The sequence below is a fragment of the Phyllobates terribilis genome, unplaced genomic scaffold (genome assembly GCF_046119375.1).
Source record: "Phyllobates terribilis strain yellow unplaced genomic scaffold, ASM4611937v1 Scaffold_11__3_contigs__length_659146591, whole genome shotgun sequence".
NCBI lineage: Eukaryota > Metazoa > Chordata > Amphibia > Anura > Dendrobatidae > Phyllobates > Phyllobates terribilis.
Genome location: NW_027362771.1, coordinates 451,516,568 through 451,536,212, shown reverse-complemented (window position 1 = coordinate 451,536,212; position 19,645 = coordinate 451,516,568). Strand labels below are relative to the sequence as shown.

Sequence of the window (19,645 nt, the reverse complement as noted above, 5' to 3'; positions counted from 1 at the left end):
TCTGCATGAGCTCTGCTCCGGAGGCGTGCCTAGTAACAGAGGCCCAGGCCTGGAAGAGGGAGAAGGAAGGAAGAGGAACGGAGAAGGCTCCAGGAATGAGGAACGAAGGGATCCCAGGGGTGCGGACGGGCGAGTCACCACCGCACGCCCGAATCCACCAGCGTGGAGGGGTCAGGCAAAAGGGGGAGACCGGTCCCCAAAACTAGTGGAGACGGGAAACGACCCTCAGCTAGAAACCGGAGGCACCACATAGGGTTAGGGAAACTGGCGCCAAGTTTACCAAGAGGAGGCCCGAGGCAGCCGGACAGAAGTGTTGATAAGAAAGGCCAGACAAAGGACACACAAAGGGGGTCCTGTGAAGCGCTCCAAAGTTATCTGGGAGTTGTCTGAGCCCCTCACCTGGTGAGCACAGTACGACATTGGCAGCCGTTACCTGCAGAAGTGGTCTGGATAATAAGAACTGTGAGTAAAGGCCCTGGACTGCATCACTGACTCTGTGTCGTTACAGCTGCTGCCCTGCACCATCACCCCCATCCTCCGCATACACTGCCCTGAGGCTATACTCCTCCCGTGGGGAGTTATGCTACGCTCTGCTGCACCCACAACACCAGCCTCAGCGGTCTGCCCTGCAGCGGCGGTTCACTCTGACCGCAATCCACGGGTGGAGTAGTCGGACATTTAAACATCAAAACCACATAAATAGTTCCGCCACTGGTTTGACCACCCTGAGCCATGGTACCAGGACACCGCCACGGAGACTATAACCACCAGCATCCACCAAAAAGGGTCTGGCTCCGGGTGTCCCAATGCCCAGGGGGTGCATCCGAACATTTTCATCACCTTTCATAATCACCAATGGGACAAGGCAGGGATGTCCTCTGTCCCCTCTCTTATACATCCTAGTGACGGAGCACCTGCTCTCATCAATTCGCCATAACCCCAATATTACGTGGATTGAGGTGGGAGGCACCGAGTACAAGTGCTCTGCATTTGCTGATGATGTCCTAGTATATATCACTCAATCACATATATCCATCCCTGCTGTTATGGCTGAAATAGATCACTTTGTTAAATGGTCAAATTTTAAAATCAATGCAGCGAAGTCTGAGGCCCTCGATGTCTCCCTCCCCAAATCCATACAGGATTCCATCCAGTCCAACTTTCCCTTTGCTTGGCCCTCACAGGGTATCAAATACTTAGGAATTCCTATTCATAGAGACCTCTCCCATCTATGTTATCTTAATTTTGGGCCCTTTATTGAACAACTCCATACAGACCACGGTTGGCAAGTTAGAACTGTAAGATTCACTAAATGAACCACTGGTGTTTTGTGGAAAAGCACATGTACACTGTGTTCCAAATTATTATGCAAAAAGTGTTTAGGAGTGATAAGGGAAGAATTTGTTTGTCAGTTAAACTCATTGATGGTGATGTGTGTCAGGGCTCTTTATATCACTGTAAGCAATTGCAGACACCTGTGCTAATTAGTTTGGCAGGTGTGTCCAATGAAAGGCAAGACTACTTAAGAAGGCTGTCCACATTATTAAGCAGCCTACATTTTCTGCCAAAATGGGAGAGAAAAAGGATGTGTCGGCTGCTGAGAAGCAACAAATTGTGGAGTGCTTAGGTCAAGGTAAGGCTACAATCAACATTGCCAAAACACTTCATCCTGATCATCGCACAATCAAGAAGCATGTATCTGATTCACAGTACACAAGTGTGCGTGCTGATAAGGTAAAATTGAGGACTCTTTCCTACAGGCAATTACATCAGGTTAAAAGAGCAGCGGCAAAAAAGCCTTGTCATAGCAGCAGACAAGTTTTTGAAGCTGCTGGCGCCTCCAACGTCCCCCGAACAACAAGATGCAGAGTCCTTCAGAGGTTTGCAGCTGTGCATAAGCCATCCTGTCGACCTCCTCTATCCACTGCACACAAGCAGAAACGGCTCCAGTGGGCCAAACAATAAATGAAGACTGACTTCAAAACTGTTTTGTTCACCGATGAGTGCCGTGCAATGCTCGATGGTCCAGATGGATGGAGTGGAGGATGGCTGGTTGATGGACACCCCACGCAAACACGGCTACAGAGCCAACAAGGAGGAGGTGGAGTAATGTTTTGGGCTGGAATCATGGGGAGAGACATTGTCGGCCCCTTTAGGATCCCTGAAGGGGTAAAGAAGAGCTCCATAATGTATATGGAGTTTCTCAAACAGCACTTCCTGCCATGGTTCAAGAAGAAGAACCGTGTATTCCACAGCAAGATCATTTTCATGCATGATAATGCATCGTCTCATGCTACACATAACACATCTGCATCTCTGGCTGATATGGGCATAAAAGGGGACAAACTTATGGTGTGAACCCCATGCTCCCCTGACCTCAACCCCATTCAGAACCTCGGGAGCATCATCAAAAGGAGTGTCTATGATGGCGGGAGGCAGTTCACATCTAAGCAACAGCTCTGGGAGGGTATTCTGTCCTCATGCAAAACAATTGAAGCAGAAACCATCCAAAACCTGACAAATTCAATGGACGAGACAGTTCAGAAGCTCCTTTCGAACAAGGTGTCCTATGTGCAAATGTAACATCACCTAGAATAAAGTTTTGAGTTGAAAAGTGTTTGATTTCAGTTTCTAATAACCTGCTAATGCTTATAATTTCAAAAATGACCATTTTTTTGTTCTTTATTAAAATGAAAAGGTTGATCAAAGAGTGTGGGGGATCTAAGAGTGTGGCAACCCAGTTGTCAGGATTACTTCGAAGTCTGACAATCTGAGGGTCATGTTGCAGGTAGTGCAGCAAGAAGGCATTCATGTGTCTTGCGCATCTAGGAGAACAAAATTATTTTCCGGGCTAGATGCAGCTAAAAATTATTATTAATTTGAAAGCTGGTGGAGCTTAGTATAGATAGCCTAATAGAATCAGTACTGCACACTGCTACAAAGCCCAAATTATTTTCCAGCCAAGATACAGATAAACATGATTACTAATTTTAAATCTGGTGGAGCTTAGTATAGATGGCCTAATAGAATCAGTACTGCACACTGCTACAAAGCCCAAATTATTTTCCAGCCAAGATACAGATAAACATGACTAGTAATTTTAGAGCTTAAAACAGTTTGTGTTGTGATTTTAACAAATCATCAAGCTTTTACTCTCCCCAGGATGACACAGGGGTAGAAAAGTCGTTTCGGATCCATGATTTGTTCATCTTTATGAATGTGAGTCTGTCTACATTATCAGTGGAGAGCCGCGTGCGCTTATCTGTCAGCACACCACCAGCAGCGCTGAACACACATTCAGACAGAACGCTGGCTGCGGGGCTTGACAAGATCTCCAAGGCGTAAGTGGCGAGCTCCGGCCATTTATCCAGATTGGAAGCCCAAAAAGAGCAAGAGTCTAGTGACACAGTCATGGCTTCAATGTTTACTTGGAGATACTCCTGTACCATCGTCTCTAGGCGTTGACTATGTTTCAGACTTCTTGTCTCCTGTGGCCTTGCAAAGGATGGGCTAAAAAAGTGGTGAAATGACTCCGCAAAATTGATGTTACCAGCAGATTCTGTGTTTCTGTTACGGTTTGAGTGCTGAACACTCAACGGTCCCACGGTTGGCTAGTTGGAACTGTGAGATTCACTACATGCACCACTGGTGTTTTGTGGAAAAGCACATGTAAGATTCTGCAACAGTCTCTGCTGATACTCCTGCATGCGTGCATCCCTTTCTATGGCAGGAATAATTTTTGCAAATGTACTTTTGTACCAGGGATCTAACAGTGTGCCAACCCAGTAGTCAGGATTATTTCTAATTCTCACAATTCGAGGGTCATGTTGCAGGTAGTGCAGCAAGAAGGCACTCATGTGTCTTGCGCATCCAGGAGCACCAAGTCCCTGTTGTGTTGGTGGCGAGGTAACAATTATGCTTCCTTCCTCTGTCCTCTCCCCCCAACCTCGCTCAACAGAAATGTGATCAAGGTCTCCCTCATCTGATGAGTCTTCCATCAGTTCGTCCTCCACTTCTTCCTGGGCTCCTGCACCTTCCTCACTAGTTTGGCTGCTACCATGCGCCCTGGTAAAACCATCTCCCCCACCCTCACATGCCTGCCACCTTGGTGCTGCCGACCGTCTGGACCTTGCAGATGTTAGCCATTCCGCATACAACTCCTCCTCCTCTACTTCCTCCACCTCCTCTTGTGCCACCACCTGACTCCGAATTCTGTTTAACATGTGCTCCAGCATGTAAATCACCGGAATAGTCATGCTGATAATGGCATCGTCAGCACTAAATATCTTCGTCGCCATTTCAAAACTGTGCATAGGTCCCTGATCTGAGACCACTCCTCCAGCGTGATTTGCCCCACCTCTGGATCTCGTTGGCCCAGGCTATACGTCAGAACGTATTGCACCAGGGTTTGTCGGTGCTGCCACAGTCGCAGCAACATGTGCACAGTTGAATTCCACCGGGTAGGCACATCGCATTTTAGCCGGTGAAGTGGCAAGCCCAACGACTTCTGTAGAGATGTAAGTCGCTGAGCTGCGGGATGCGAACGGCGGAAGTGAAACCGTGCCCTCTGCAGAAGGCCATCTAGTCCGGGATAGTGGGCTAAAAATTGCTGGACAACGAGGTTCAACACGAGAGCCATACAAGGCACGTGTGTGACATTGCCCCGGTGAAGGGCCGCACCCAGGTTTGCAGCATTGTCGCACATGGCCTTCCCTGGTTTCAGGTCCAGTGGAGATAAACATTCATGAAACTGGTTCTCCAGAGCTGACCACAACTCCTCAGCTGTGTGACTCACATTTCCCAGACATTTCAAAGTAAAAACCGCCTGATGATGTTGAGCCCTGCTGCCAGCATAGTAAGGAGGTGTGTAGGATCCCTTCTGCGCAGTTAGAAAGCTTGTGGCATGACCAGACAGGCTTTGGGTGCAGGTGGAGGACCGAGAGGAGGTTGAGGAGGCAGAAGCAGTGGAGTAACTTTGAGATAAAGAGGATTGACGCACAACTCGTGGGGACGGCAAGACTTGGACAGCAGCCCCTTGTCCTGCTGTCACCGTAGTTACCCAGTGCCCAGTCAGCGACATGTAACGCCCCTGTCCATGCCTACTCGTCCAAGTGTCTGTGGTGAAATGCACCCTGTCAAACACAGAGTTTCGCAAAGAAGCGGTGATGTTGTGTGTGACATGCTGGTGGAGCGCAGGCACACCTTTCTTTGAGAAGTAGTGCCGACTGGGCATCTGATACTGGGGCACTGCGACAGACATAAGGTCTCGAAAATCCTCTGTGTCACCAGGCGGAAAGGCAGCATTTCTGTAGCCAAGAGCTTGCAGATGGTGAAATTCAACCTCTTAGCTTTCTCATGGCTAGGAGGAAATGGTATTTACTTGTCCACATCTGAGGGACTGAGGGCTGGCTGTTGTGCTTAGATGGGGTTGAGAAGGGTGTCCCCGGCAAACTGCCGGTCTGTGACGAAGATGCAGGCGGACATGTTAGGTTGCCTTGATCCAAAGGTGGTGCTATCGATGTCAGACAGCGCTCAACACCAGCTGGTGTTACCACCTCCAAAGAAAATGATGACCTGCCAATCACGCTGGCTGTTGCGGGTAAAGAGGTGGCAGGTCTGCGTCCCAAGACAGGTGTGACTGCTGTCCCACCAGTCACAGAGGATGAAGAGGCCGCGGATGCACAAGATGTGGCAGACGGTGGTTGGCCCGGCCGGCTAGGCCGCATTGTAGCACAGTGAGCTTCCCACTGCAACTTATGCTTCATGTCCATGTGCCGGTTCATGCATGAAGTACTCAAACTATGTATTTTTTAGCCTCTACTTAGCTTTTGCTGCCAAATGTTACAGATAACACGAGTTTGGTCATCTTTATTGATCTGAAAAAATGCCCAGGCTATGCAAGGCTTAGCACCCATGCGACCTGAAGAGCCACCACGACTTGTGGTCAGAGGCAGATTTGTGTTTGAGGATGCTGTTGTTGACATGCTTCCAGTACTACGTCTCTGTCCAGGAAGGCGCAACCTGACCTCGTCGTCACCAGCATCCTCCTCCACCTCCTCTGCTGACCTCATCTCTTGGCTGACTGTGGGTTGACAGTAAGTGGGATCTCCAACCTCATCATCATCGCCCGGTGTGTTATCACACCCGTCGTCCTCAGAGCCAACCTGTTCCTGCCCTGTCAAAAAACTAAAGTTGTCACTCCAATCAGGGATTTGAGTCTCATCATCATCTTCCTCATTGTCTCCACTAACAGGAGTTACAGTTTGGGAACGAGGGTCTACATTATGGTCAGAACCTTCAGCGTCTGGTCCTGGATCCGACTCATAAAGATTCTGGGCATCAGTGCAGATCATTTCCTCGTCTGGATTCACAGAAGCTCTGGAGCCGACCTCTGATTCCCAGGCTGTAGTATGAGTAAACAGCTCTGCAGACTCAACCATCTGTTCTACCCCATACTCAGACGGGCAGCTGGAGACTTGGGAGCTGTGAGGAAGCAAGTGCGATTGGGGTGACACCTCTGAGGACTGGAGTATTTGTGATGTTGAAGTTGAGGTGGAGGAGAGCCCACTTAAAGGAGCACTTGATATCCGTTGAAGCACCTGCTGTTTTTGTGCCTCATCTGGAATTTGTAGCGATTGGCGTGGCTGTAAGAAAGGGATCTTATCACATTGTCCGCTAAAAGAAGTAGACATTTTAGTTTGGCTGGAAGATGGTCTTTCTTCTGCAGATATTACTGTTGCTTTAACACCTACCCCTCGGACACATCCTTTTTTCCCCTTCCCAACATGCCTATTCCCCTTTCCACCAGCAGCAGGCCTTTTTCCACTCATTTTAGTGGTTAACTAATTCACAACTCTGGAGTTGTTTGCACAAAAAAACAATGGATGGGAACCGAGCAGAGCTGAGTGGCCAAACTGTGGTATTAGGCCAAAAGTATTGGCTGGGTTAGATGCAGATAAAAATTATATTGAATTTGCAACCTGATGGAGGTTAGTATAGATGGACTAATAGAACAAGTCCCACACACTGCTAGTAGCTGAAATATTTTTTCAGAGCTAGATGCAGAAAATAATTATATTGAATTTGCAACCTGATGGAGGTCAGTATAGATGGACTAATAGAACAAGTCCCACACACTGCTACAAGCTTGTAATATTTTTTCAGAGCTAGATGCAGAAAAAAATGATATTGAATTTGCAACCTGATGGAGGTCAGTATAGATGGACTAATAGAACAAGTCCCACACACTGCTATAAGCTGTAATATTTTTTCAGAGCTAGATGCAGAAAAAAATGATATTGCATTTGCAACCTGATGGAGGTCAGTATAGATGGACAAATAGAACAAGTCCCACACACTGCTACAAGCTGTAATATTTTTTCAGAGCTAGATGCAGAAAAAAATGATATTGAATTTGCAACCTGATGGAGGTTAGTATAGATGGACTAATAGAACAAGTCCCACACACTGCTAGAAGCCTAAATAATTTTCAGAGCTAGATGCAGAAAAAAATTATATTGAATTTGCAACCTGATGGAGGTCAGTATAGATGGACTAATAGAACAAGTCCCACACACTGCTACGAGCTGAAATATATTTTCAGAGCTAGATGCAGAAAAAAATGATATTGAATTTGCAACCTGATGGAGGTTTGTATAGATGGACTAATAGAACAAGTCCCACACACTGCTAGAAGCCTAAATATTTTTTCAGAGCTAGATGCAGAAAAAAATTATATTGAATTTGCAACCTGATGGAGGTCAGTATAGATGGACTAATAGAACAAGTCCCACACACTGCTACAAGCTGTAATATTTTTTCAGAGCTAGATGCAGAAAAAAATTATATTCAATTTGCAACCTGATGGAGGTTAATATAGATGGACTAATAGAACAAGTCCCACACACTGCTAGAAGCTGAAAAATTAATAGAATGATGCTATGCCCAAAAGGTTTTACTTCACTAGGTGCAGTAAAAAAAATTGTATTCTATACACAGGTGATGTAGCTTGCAACACAGATAGGCTACTCCACTGATTAACACACTCTGCAATAGGCCAAAAAGGATTTGCTTTGCTAGATTTAGCCAAATGCTGTGAAAAAAACTTGCACAGCACTGGCACAGACCTGTCTGGCAAAAAGTGATAGGAACTGATGTAACCTAGCCCTGAAAAGGACTGCAATTACAATTAGTCTTTACTCCCAACCTATCTATTTAAGAGCACAGACCTGCCTGATAAAATTCGTATGAAATTATGTAACCTAGTCCTTAAAAGGACTGCAATCACACCTCTTCCCTGCTCCCAAGCTATCTGTAGATTTGTGTGAAAATTGGCTTGAAATTAACAAAGTATATCGCACACAGCAACAGCGGTGCCATCTAACACGCAGCTGCAGCAGTGAGAAAATGGTGGCGACGGGGAAAATGGCTGGGTCTTATAGGGCAAGGACATGTGACATACACTGCCAATGACACATGCCCTTGCTTGTGTGAAAAAAAGCACTTCGCTCCGTGTGTGCGCTGCTGATAGGCTGACAGACTGCACCTCCCCACTGTAAATGCGAGAAAGAGAAAAAAAATGGAGATCTTCATTATTCCTGCAGAGATCCATCCCCTGCCCCTCCCCCCGCCCCGCTGTACACTCAAACTGCGTATTAACATTAATTTTCAGCATTACTGAGAAAAAATCCAGTTATGATTTTGGTGCACGAACAGTTATCGAACATAACCTCGAACAGCCGAATTTTTTCCAAATCGTTCGTGTTCGCCGAACGGCTCGAACACCGCCCAAAACAGCTCAAATTTGAGATTGGCGAACAGTTCAAGTCGAACACCTCTCATCTCTATTACCTACAGCCAAAGCTGACAATTCTCTGTACTCCTTCTTCTTGACCTGTCCTCTGCTTTCGATAATGTTGACCACTGCATCCTACTACAGATCGTCTCTTCGTTTGGCGTCAAAGACCTTGCCCTATCTTGGATCTCCTCATACCTTTCTAACCGCACATTTAGTGTCTAGCACTCCCACACTACCTCCTCACCCGCCCCCTCTCTGTTAGAGTCCCTCAAGGCTCTGTCCTACCACCCCTACTCTTCTCAATCTTTACCCTTGGCCTGGGACAGCTCATAAAATCCCATGGCTTCCAGTACCATCTGTACGCTGATGACACCCAGATCTACCTCTCTGGCCCAGATGTCACCTCTCTGCTGTCCAGAATCCCAGCATGTCTAGCAGCCATTTCCTCCTTCTTCTCCTCCCGCTACCTCAAGCTCAATGTGGACAAAACTGAACTCATTATCTTTCCCTCATCTCTTATATCTTTCCCACCTGATCTTTCTATCATAATAAATGACATCACTCTTTCCGCTGTACCGACAATCCGCTGCCTCAGAGTAACCCTTGACTCTGCCCTGTCCTTAAAACCCACATCCAAGCTCTCACCACCTCTTGTCGCCTCCAGCTCAAAAATATTTCCAGAATCCATCCTTTCCTCAACCCTCAATCTATTAAACTGCTTGTGCATGCCCTAATCATCTCCCTCCTCGACTACTGCAACATCCTCCTTTGTGGACTACCTGCTAACACTCTCGCCCCCCTCCAGTCTATCCTCAACTCTGCTGCATGACTTATTCATCTCTCGCTTCGCTACTCCTCTGCTACCCCCTTTTGCAAACCCCTTCACTGGGTTCCATTTCCCCAGCGTATCCAGTTCAAACTACTAACACTGACCTACAAAGCCATCCACAGCCTCTCTCCTCAGTACATCTCTGAACTAATCTCCCGATATATTCCCTCACATAACCTCCGGTCCTCCCAAGACCTCTTTCTCTCCTCCACACTTATTCGTTCCTCACGCAATCGCCTCCAGGATTTCTCCCGAATATCCCCCATCCTATGGAATTCTGTGCCTCAACACGTCCGATTATCCACCACACCTGGATCCTTCAGACGGAACCTGAAAACCCATCTCTTCAAACAAGCTTACAGCCTGCCATGACCTTGCTTTCTGCCACCCCCAACAATGGAGCTACTGCAACCCCTCAACCTTCTGTCTCCTCCCACAATCCTGTAAAATGTAAGCCCGCAAGGGCAACTGTGTTCTCAGGGGGATATTCATTAAACATGGAACAATGATCAAAAAGGAATAGGGCACAGGCATTAAAATAAGCCCTCCAAAAAGTTACAAAATTTGAGCAGATTCACTAACAGTCACTTTCCACAACAACCCTCAGGAAACTTCTCAAAGCTTGACTAGAAGCTAAACAATTACTAGACACTTACCACAGGTGTCTCCTTCAACTTGTTTAAAACAAATTCTATTAATTTGGAAATAAACCATGGAGATTGCTGGCTAATGCTTTGAGATCTAAACTGACGCAAAATCATATTCCAGGCATCAAAAACCCAAAAGACTCTATGGTAAATGTGGCACCCCAGGGGTCTGGTTGCCACAGTGAAAGAAATATCACGTCTGAGAGCAAGTGGGAGGTTCCCTGGTCAGGAGCCCTTGAACATGCAACACCTCCTGTCCCAGACCAGATAGGGGAGGAACCTGCCCTATATAAACTGGGTCTGGGGCGGGGTTAGTGAGACTAGAGACTGAGTCTAGTTCTGAGTGAAGTTCCAGACACAGGGAAAGCAACAGCTAGGAGCTTTGTAGGAGCCAGGAGCTGAAGACCAGGGACTTGAGCTAAGCAGAGTTCGTCCTGGCAGAAGACGCTAAGAACCGGACACAGGAGTCTGAGGCTGTGAGGCTGTGAGGACTTATATATCCAGCAGCAGAAACCAGCCGGCAGGGGATTTCAGGTCCTCTGGCCATAGAAGCCCTGAGGCTCAGTCACGAGCAAGGGACCAGCACCGCCATCGAGGAGCGGAGGCTATCAGAAGGCCCCAAGTCATCAGCCATACGGGTGAGCACCACACGGTATACTCAGGGACGTGGGCTACTTCCACTCGCTTACAGCAAGGTAGCCAGGAAGAGTGCAGATAGACGGGGAGGCCTACAACTCCACCTGGCCAGGGGAACTCCTGTTTGTTCACAGACTGACCAGGCCTCTTATGCTAGCCAGTACTCCCATCATCAGTAAAGACCCTGAACTGCACTGCAAAGACTCTGAGTCGTTCCTGCTTCACCTGTGCACCATCACTCCCATCATCCACACTCACTGCCCTGAGGCTATACTTCTCCCGTGGGGAGTTGTCCCATCCTCTTCTGCGCACACAACACCAGCCTCAGCGGTCTGCCTCGCAGCGGCGGTACGCCCTGACCGCAATCCACGGGTGGCGTAGTCGGACATTAACCTAAAACATATAAAAGACTGCCACTGGTTTGACCACCCTGAGCCACGGGACCGGGTCGCCGCCACGGAGACTACAACCCCCAGAGACCCGGCTCCGGGTAACCCACACGCGTGCACACACGGCCCAAGGGGCGCGTCATAAACACCACCCCTGATATTGCCAGCTCTTTTCACTCTTACTTTTCCAAATTATACAACTTAAAAATTACAAGCCAGGGTACAGAATCCTATGCCACAATAAAATTTTCCTCTCAGCAGTTGAAAGACGAAACAATAAAAGATTTAGAAGAACCCTTTTCCTCCCAAGAACTACTAAAATAATAGGTGACCTACCGGGAAACAAAAGTCCAGGACTGGATGGCCTTATATCCAAATTTTATAAATACTTTTCCGAACTATTGACTCCTCTGATGATGATTAACTTTAATGCCATTTCAGACTCCACCACATTCCCCCATCACACCAGAGCTGCATAATTACAGTGATCCCTATACCAGGGAAAGACCCTCATTCTTGCAATAGTTATCGTTCAATTTCCCTTCTAAATGTTGACTTGAAAATATAGTTCAAATTATCAGCAAATAGGATAAACCTTAACCTCCTGTACTTGATTCATCTGGATCAGGTGGGTTTTGTCCCAAGCAGAGAAGCTTGAGACAACACTCTTAAAACACCAGACATTATTAGCTACACACAATTACATAAAACCTTCCTCATGATCCTGTCCCTTGATGCTGAAAATGCTTTTGATCGAATTTACTGATGTTCTCTCTCCCAAGCTTTAGACCATATCTGTGTGGGTCCAATATTCAAATCCAAAATACTTGCCTTCTACCAAACCCCGACAGTGAAATTAAAAATCAATGGTACACTATCAGAACGTTTTTCCATAAATAATGGCACCGAGCACGGCTGCCCTCTTCCCCCCCCTGTTATATATATTTACTAATCATGGAACATCTTTTGGAGGATATAAGTGCCATACCCGACATACACGGCCCTAAAGTCACACGTCATATTACAAACCCTTGTTTAGCTCTCCCTTCTTTGATGTCTGAATTGGCGTCCTTTGGAAAATGTTCCAACTTTAAGATAAACATGGACAAATCTGAAGCACTAAATATCTCCCTCCCTTAACAATTAACAACAATTAACAAGTACTTTAAAAAAATGCCCCCTTTAAGTGTCCCCCACACAACAATAGTAGCTACTTGGGCATCAAAATCGCTTCAGACTTTTCAAAGTTGCTTCCTCTCAAATTTCATTCATTTTTGTCCAAGTTAGAAGAAGATTTCAGTTCCTGGAATCAAAAGGAATTCTGCTGGTTTGGCAAGGTTAATACCCTAAAAATGATAGTCTTACCTAGGCTATTATATCTACTGCAAAACATTCCAATACATACATCTTCCTTCCACTTACTGGGTTAAAATTCAACATATCTTTTGGTCGTTTTTTTGGGTCAATAAGTCAGCCAAGGATATGAAATACTATTCTAACTCTCCTTAAAGACGCTGGTGGTGTCAGCTTACCTTACTGACGCTGATATTATTTAGCGGCCACACATGCAAGGATACTAGACTTTATACACTGCTTCAAGTCAAAACTTTGGGTTTGTATTGCACAGGATATTTGCTCTGTATCAGTAGCCTCTCTAGCATGGGCCTGGCCCTCTATAGCCTGAAAAAACATTTTGATTTCAAATAGCGTCAGTCAGACACTAAAAATTATTTATATACCAAGTACAAGAGGCATCCTGATTGACAAGCATGGACCGCTAATGCCAATGACTGATAACCTGTTGTTTCCATTGGGCGTTTCCACAAAACCTTTCCTGATTAGTTAAAAAAAAATACCTCTGCGCACCTATCAAGTGGCCCCAGTGGGTACACTCCTACCGCTCTCCACTATCTTGGGTGACTGTCCTCGTAAGACAAGATATGACTTTGAACATGTTCAATTACAGCACATTTACTCTTTGCTAGATAAGTGTATGGAATCAGCTCATCCTATATCCTCCTTAGAAAAAAGGTGTGTTGCCCTCTTGGACCCCCACATGCCATCTCAGGTATTTATAGATTGTTGATAGATTCAGACCAGACCGATCTACCTCCATTCTGCAGAGCTTGGGAGTCTGAAGTTCATCAAACATTTACAAAAGATTGGTGGGATAAATATTTCTTTTTGTCTCATTATTCAGTAATAGCCACAAAATCACAGGAGACAAGTTATAAAATTGTCTCAAGATGGTACAGGGTGCCCTCTGCGCTGCATAAGTGGTTTTCTGAAGTTGGCATTGTGGGACACATGAGGGGACAATGTATATATGGTGAGCTTGCCCAGTTCTGATTGCTTTCTAGGATGAAGTTCTCAAGATTACACATTGGGTGACTGGGGTAACAATCTTTAGGACCCCAGAAGCTACATTGTTATACAGTATATGTTCTCTATGACCAAATTGGCTTACAAAAAATCCCTGTGGCATCTCCTCCAAGTGGCTAAAACAATAATGCCCCACCACTGGAAATCAGTGGATCTGCCTTCCTTAGAAGAATGGTTTACAGAAATTGCAAAGATTCATAGTATGGAGAACCTGATAGCTCCAATATGGGAAGAAATTTCTACAACCGTAACCAAATTGTTTCATTGGGAAGCTTTCCTCACCTCATCGGCCTATCAGAATACTCTGACATGATCGCTAGCTAGTCCCTATTTTGCATCTTAACAGATCAATGTATTGTTGATATTCCATCTGCCAATCGATATCCTTAGTTTCCTCATGGTCCTCCTTGGCTCCTCCTTATCCACTTACTCTTTTCTTCTCCCCTATTAATCTGCCTATTTATAGATTATATTAATTAGGAACCTCTACATAGTACTCATCATTTTATTTTCTGCAATTTCATATGCATTGACGTGGTTGTGTATTTTTCTTTCCCTATCAACCGCATTGGTTGAATGCGTGTTATGTTTCTTTTTAAAAAAATGAATACAAATTTGAATTTAAAAAGCAAAAACACAAATTTTTATCAAAACTATAGCAAGCAGCCCAGTAAATGATACATTGCTGGTATCGGTTCCTGCCCCTACATCATGCTGCTCTCAGGTGGGATAGAAAAAGCCTGGTGACTGGAAATCGAATCGGATGAAACCTAAGGGCAGTCCCATGTTTTCCACAGACTCATTGACTTACATGGTCAAGTGCCATCCAATAATTGGTTCCAATTCAGACTTTCCAGGGCTTTATCCGAGTAAAAAATCGGCCATGTACATGGCCGCATAGCATAATATTGGTCTAAGTAAGAGCCAATGTTTTGTCGGATCATATTCGAACCAATAATACGCTGGCCTCTATGAGCCCTAAGGCAGAATAATGAGCAAATTCACAGATCATTTCTCTATAATTTCTGTTAACTACTGGGCATGTCTGTTCATTGCACAGACAATGAGTTAAATGGGAATTATGTAATTCTTCAGTTATCCTGTGGTGGCACTACAGAACCTCATAATAAGAAATAAGCAAACATACAAACAAAACGCCTTCATAAAATGTTATCAGCCAGTGGTTTGTTCGCTCATTGCAAACATAGAAAATGTATTTCTATAGCATAAAATGTTCCCTGATCAGCCAATATATGTTTGTTTTTAAATGTAGTATTGAGGCACATGTATTTGTCACTGAGTCTGGTTTGTCACTCAGCTACCAGAAGAAAAATGATTATTACTGAAAAGTGAAGCATTTAGGAGCCACAGCAATACAGCCATAAAGTGGCATCCATGTAAAGTTTCAGAATGGAATTCCCAAGTACTGAGGCACGTAGTGCGTAAAAGTTCCCAAAGCTCTGCTGACTCTATAACCAGAGAGTTTAAAGCCTCCCCTGGCATTAACATGAGCACAAAAACTGTGCACCTGGATCTTCATGGCATAAGCATGCAATATCAATTAGCTGTTTGCAAGCCTTACATCACCAGGCAGAATGCCAGCGTTGGCTGGAGTGGTACAAATTTCACCATAGATTCTAGAGCACTAGAAATGTGTTCTGGTGAGTGACGAATTATGCTCCGACAATCTGGTCGTGAAGTCAGTGTTTGGCGAGAGCCAGGTGAACATTAGTTACCTGACTGCTTTGTGTCATCTGTAAAGTTTAGAGGAGAAGGGATAATGCTATATGGTTGTTGTTTCAGGGGATTAGCCGAGGCTCCTTAGTTTCAATGAAGGGAAATGTTAATGCTTTAGCATACCAAGACATTTTGGCCAACTGTATACTTCCACCATTGTAAGAACAGTTTGAAGAAGGCCGTTTTTCTGTTCCAACATGACTGTGCCCCAGTGGCATAAAGCAAGTCCTATAAAGGCATGGCAAGTAGTGATGCACGAACGTGGTCGGATAAGTTATTATCCGAGCATGCTCGAGTCCTAACCAAGTATGTTTGGCGTGCTCTGCTAATTTGTTTTTGTGTCGCCAAGGCTGCATGTCTCGCGGCTGTTAGACAGCCACAACAAATGAGCTGATTGCTTGCTTGTTATGCAATCCCCGCATGTGTTGCTGCTGTCTAATAACATGCAGCTGCGGTGACGCAAACATATTTGATGAGCCCGCCGAAGATTCTTCTATTAGGACTCGAGCTTGCTTGGATAACACCTTATCCGAGCACGTTCGCACATCACTAATGGCAAGCTAAGTTGGATGTGGAAGAATATGACTGGTCACACAGAGCCCTGACCTTAACCTCATCAAACACCTTTTGATGAACTAGAATGCACATTGTGAGCTGGGTCAACTCATCCAATAATATTACAAGTATTTGATCTCACAAATGCTCTCATGGGTGAATGGGCAAAAAATCCCATAGACGTGGGCAAAAATCTTCCCTGAAGAATGGAAGAAGCTGTTTCAGCTCTGTATTAATGCATATGGATTTAAAATAGGCGGTCATGAAAACTACAACTGTAGTTGTAATGTGTGAGTGCTCCAATAGGATATTTTGTATATGATTTTTAGCTGTGACAAATATGACAAATGGATTAAGAGTTTCAAATTTCCAATTAAGTTTTTTTTTTTGTCTTGTCAATTACTCATTTAGACTTTACCCAAAATTCTTGATAAAATCGCTCCTGCATTCTCAATGTCACACAGCAGCTTTTTAGTGGAAAAGGCAAGAGCATCAACAGCCCGCGTTGTGGTATGGCATGACATTCGTGTGTTAAGAAGCTACACCATGGAGAGTACGTATTGTGGATTCAATCAAGGACCATACAAGGTATTCAATACTCCTTAGATTGATCTTTATCAACAGTCTGTCACAGTTTGTATACACAGTATGTACAGATGAGGATGTTAGACTCTTTCTGCAACCTTTATTAAATTACCTTTTTGTCACGTATTTTGCAGTATTGTTGAACACTACATCATATCTAACTATGTAGCATTAGTTTTCTTTACACTCCTCTAAGGATAACCAATATCCAAATTCCGTACTAATAACGTATGCATATTTCATAGAGTGGTCATCTGCTTAGGATTATCTTTGTCAGCCAGAACAGACAATTGATGTAAAAAGTGATTTCTCAGGGACAATGTAATACATAGTTGCCACAAAAATTCAAAGATTCAACAGTTTCCTTCATCAATATCAGTTGATCATTAGAGGTTTCAGCAGATGAACCTTCTTTTTGTACTACTGTGATGAGGGGACCTAAACTAATGCTCCTTCATCAGTCAACGGTGATATTTGTTTGTCTTTCTACCTAGAGACACTGAACTCTTCATTTTCTTAGACATAAAAGAATTTACTCTCTACATTAGCCGCAGTGACATTCAACCCACAAGTATTAAAAAATTAATAAGAGTCACATTCCATACACCTGTCAAAAGATAACACGACAGCCATTTTTTCTGTATAACATACTTTTACACAAAAAGAATATTAAACCTAAAGGGCAAGAAAACAGCCAAGTGCTAATTCTAAAGGCAAATATAATTAAGGAAAAATGAAAAAGAGGATATATGCTAAACACAAATTTAATGTAAAAACATATCCTTTAATAAATGTACTAATTAAAGCCCCAAAAAAAAGCAAATGATCCAGCGAATGAGGCATATAGAAAAGAATAAAACGTAGCTTTTATTAGCTATATAAAATATTGCTCCACATGGTGTTACAGGCAAAGTGCAGCTGTGCAAAGATAAAGACCTACGCGTTTCGACAACGAGTCCCCCACACTCCAGGAGGAGGTCATCAATAAATCGCCTATACCATACAATACTCTGCACATAAACATTATCATCATTATAGATAAAAAGCTTCTCCCATCTGGACATCACTATGTTCGCTAATGAAGGTGAAAATTTTCAGCCCATGCTTACCCCTCTTTTCTGTAAAAAGAATCGTTTATCAAAGCTAAAGTAATTATGTTCTAATAGAAATTCTACCGCCATAATGAGAAATTAATTAATTTCTATGGTGTAGGAGCAATAAGTATCAAGATGATAAGATAGATATGCTATATCAATGTTTGTGTGTTGTAATCTTGATATCTGTTCTTCAATGTCTATTTTTTAATCTATATATTTTTTCAGTTCTATAGGTTGCTGATAGGATGTGAGTAATGGGGCTAGCCATGCCCCTTTTTTTAAATGTTCACTATATATTTGCCTCCTTGTCACTATATAAGTAAGGCCATGATTAAGACTCATTGACGAAACTCACAGGTCTTTATCTTTGCACAGTTGCACTTTGCCTGTAACACCATGTGGAGCAACATTTTATATGGCTAATAAAAGCTAAGTTTTATTCTTTTCTGTATGACTTTTTCGCTGGAACATTTGCATTTTTTTGGATCCTCTCTTGGTTGCTCTGGCTGGATCCGTGTGAGGTACAGATTGCTCCTCACCCCAAACAGGTGAGCTGACTACTTTCTTTCCAAATAAAAGCCAAAAAGGCACATAGATAAAAGGTGAGCAGGCAAACTGACACGGTGCACAAAGATATATATATATATACCAAGAATAAATAATATGAATGATTATGTAAAATATTAAAGATGGCTGTAGTAGTTTTCAATTCAAAGTGCAAAGTGTAAAGATGCCAAGTTAAGTAGGACTCCAGAGGAAAGACAAAAAAATTATATAAATATTAATTCATAAAAGTAGTGGAGTAATAATAATAGAGGTATTAGCAAGGAGTCAATAAATTATAACCAGTGGAGTGATGGATAACTCTGCAGCAACAAAATGAAAACATAATACTATTAATAAAGTCATATTAAATGATAAACACCAGAATGCAGCCTTCTAAGAAATAGTACAAATACCCATCCTTATGGAGAACACACCCAGCACATGTCTGAGATCATGTTACCAGAATGGTGAGTGGACATCACACTATGTCCTACGAGGAGCGATTAAAGGATCTGGGAATGTTTAGCTTGCGAAAAGGCTAAGAAGAGACTTAATAGCTGTGTCCAAATATCTGAAGGTATGTCACAGTGTAGAGGGATCATCCTTATTCTTATTGGCACATGGAAACACCAGAAGCAATGGAACGAAACTGAAAGCGAGAAGATATACTAGTTGGATTGGGTAATTTCTCTTATAGTACATTAAAGACAATGGATATAAAACAAGGTATTTTTAAATGTTTGGTCTGAGACAGTGCAGTCAATTTAGGAGGTTTAATATAATGTACATATAAATGCTATCCAAACTAGAAATTGGATAATGATTCGGAGGACCCCAGTTTATGGGCCAAGTCAGCAGTCTCTGACTGTCGTGCGAGATGCCTGCAAATCTCCTTTTCTCCTAAAATGCCGGGTTCTTCTCTTGATTAGCTGGGCTGGCGCAGTTACGTATGTGGTTGATCAGCCTAGCTAATCAAAAGAAGAGCAGGGAGTACCGGAAAGTAAGGAGATTTGCAGCATCCTGACCAGCGGTCACAGATTACTGACCTGGCTGATGGACCGTAACCCTACAAATCAATTCTCTCATGTGTATTCCAATCCACAGAAGATAGCAGAACTGTCTATATTATATGCTTAATAAACTTTCAGGGCAATATCTCAAAGTCTTATTGTAATATATGTAGAATGTGGCAGCACTCAAACAGATTCGAGTGAAGAAAAGTCTACTTATCCATGCACAGATGAATTAATTCACCTTTCTTAATTGGAATCTGGTGGAGTGCTGCCTCATTCTTCATTGCAATAATGTAAGCTATTCATACATGCAAACATATGTGTTGTTACATAAAGCCCATAGTTGTCCTTTTATCCTAGATATGCCAGCAAAGCTTTCATTTTTACACAGCAGAGTTTTGCTTTCTTGAAGTTATATTTTTGTATTAGAAA

The 19,645-nt window shown here is 43.7% G+C and overlaps 1 protein-coding gene across 2 annotated transcripts in view; it reads left to right on the top strand.

Moving 5' to 3' along the window:
- The window catches only part of AGBL1 (AGBL carboxypeptidase 1), a 1,577,225-nt gene that overhangs the window by 827,159 nt on the left and 730,421 nt on the right, over nt 1-19,645 (top strand). For both annotated transcript variants that reach the window (XM_073653286.1, XM_073653285.1), the window contains exon 21: nt 16,384-16,560. In XM_073653286.1, the coding sequence (XP_073509387.1) occupies nt 16,384-16,560 (177 nt within the window). The remainder of the gene's footprint in view (nt 1-16,383; nt 16,561-19,645) is intronic.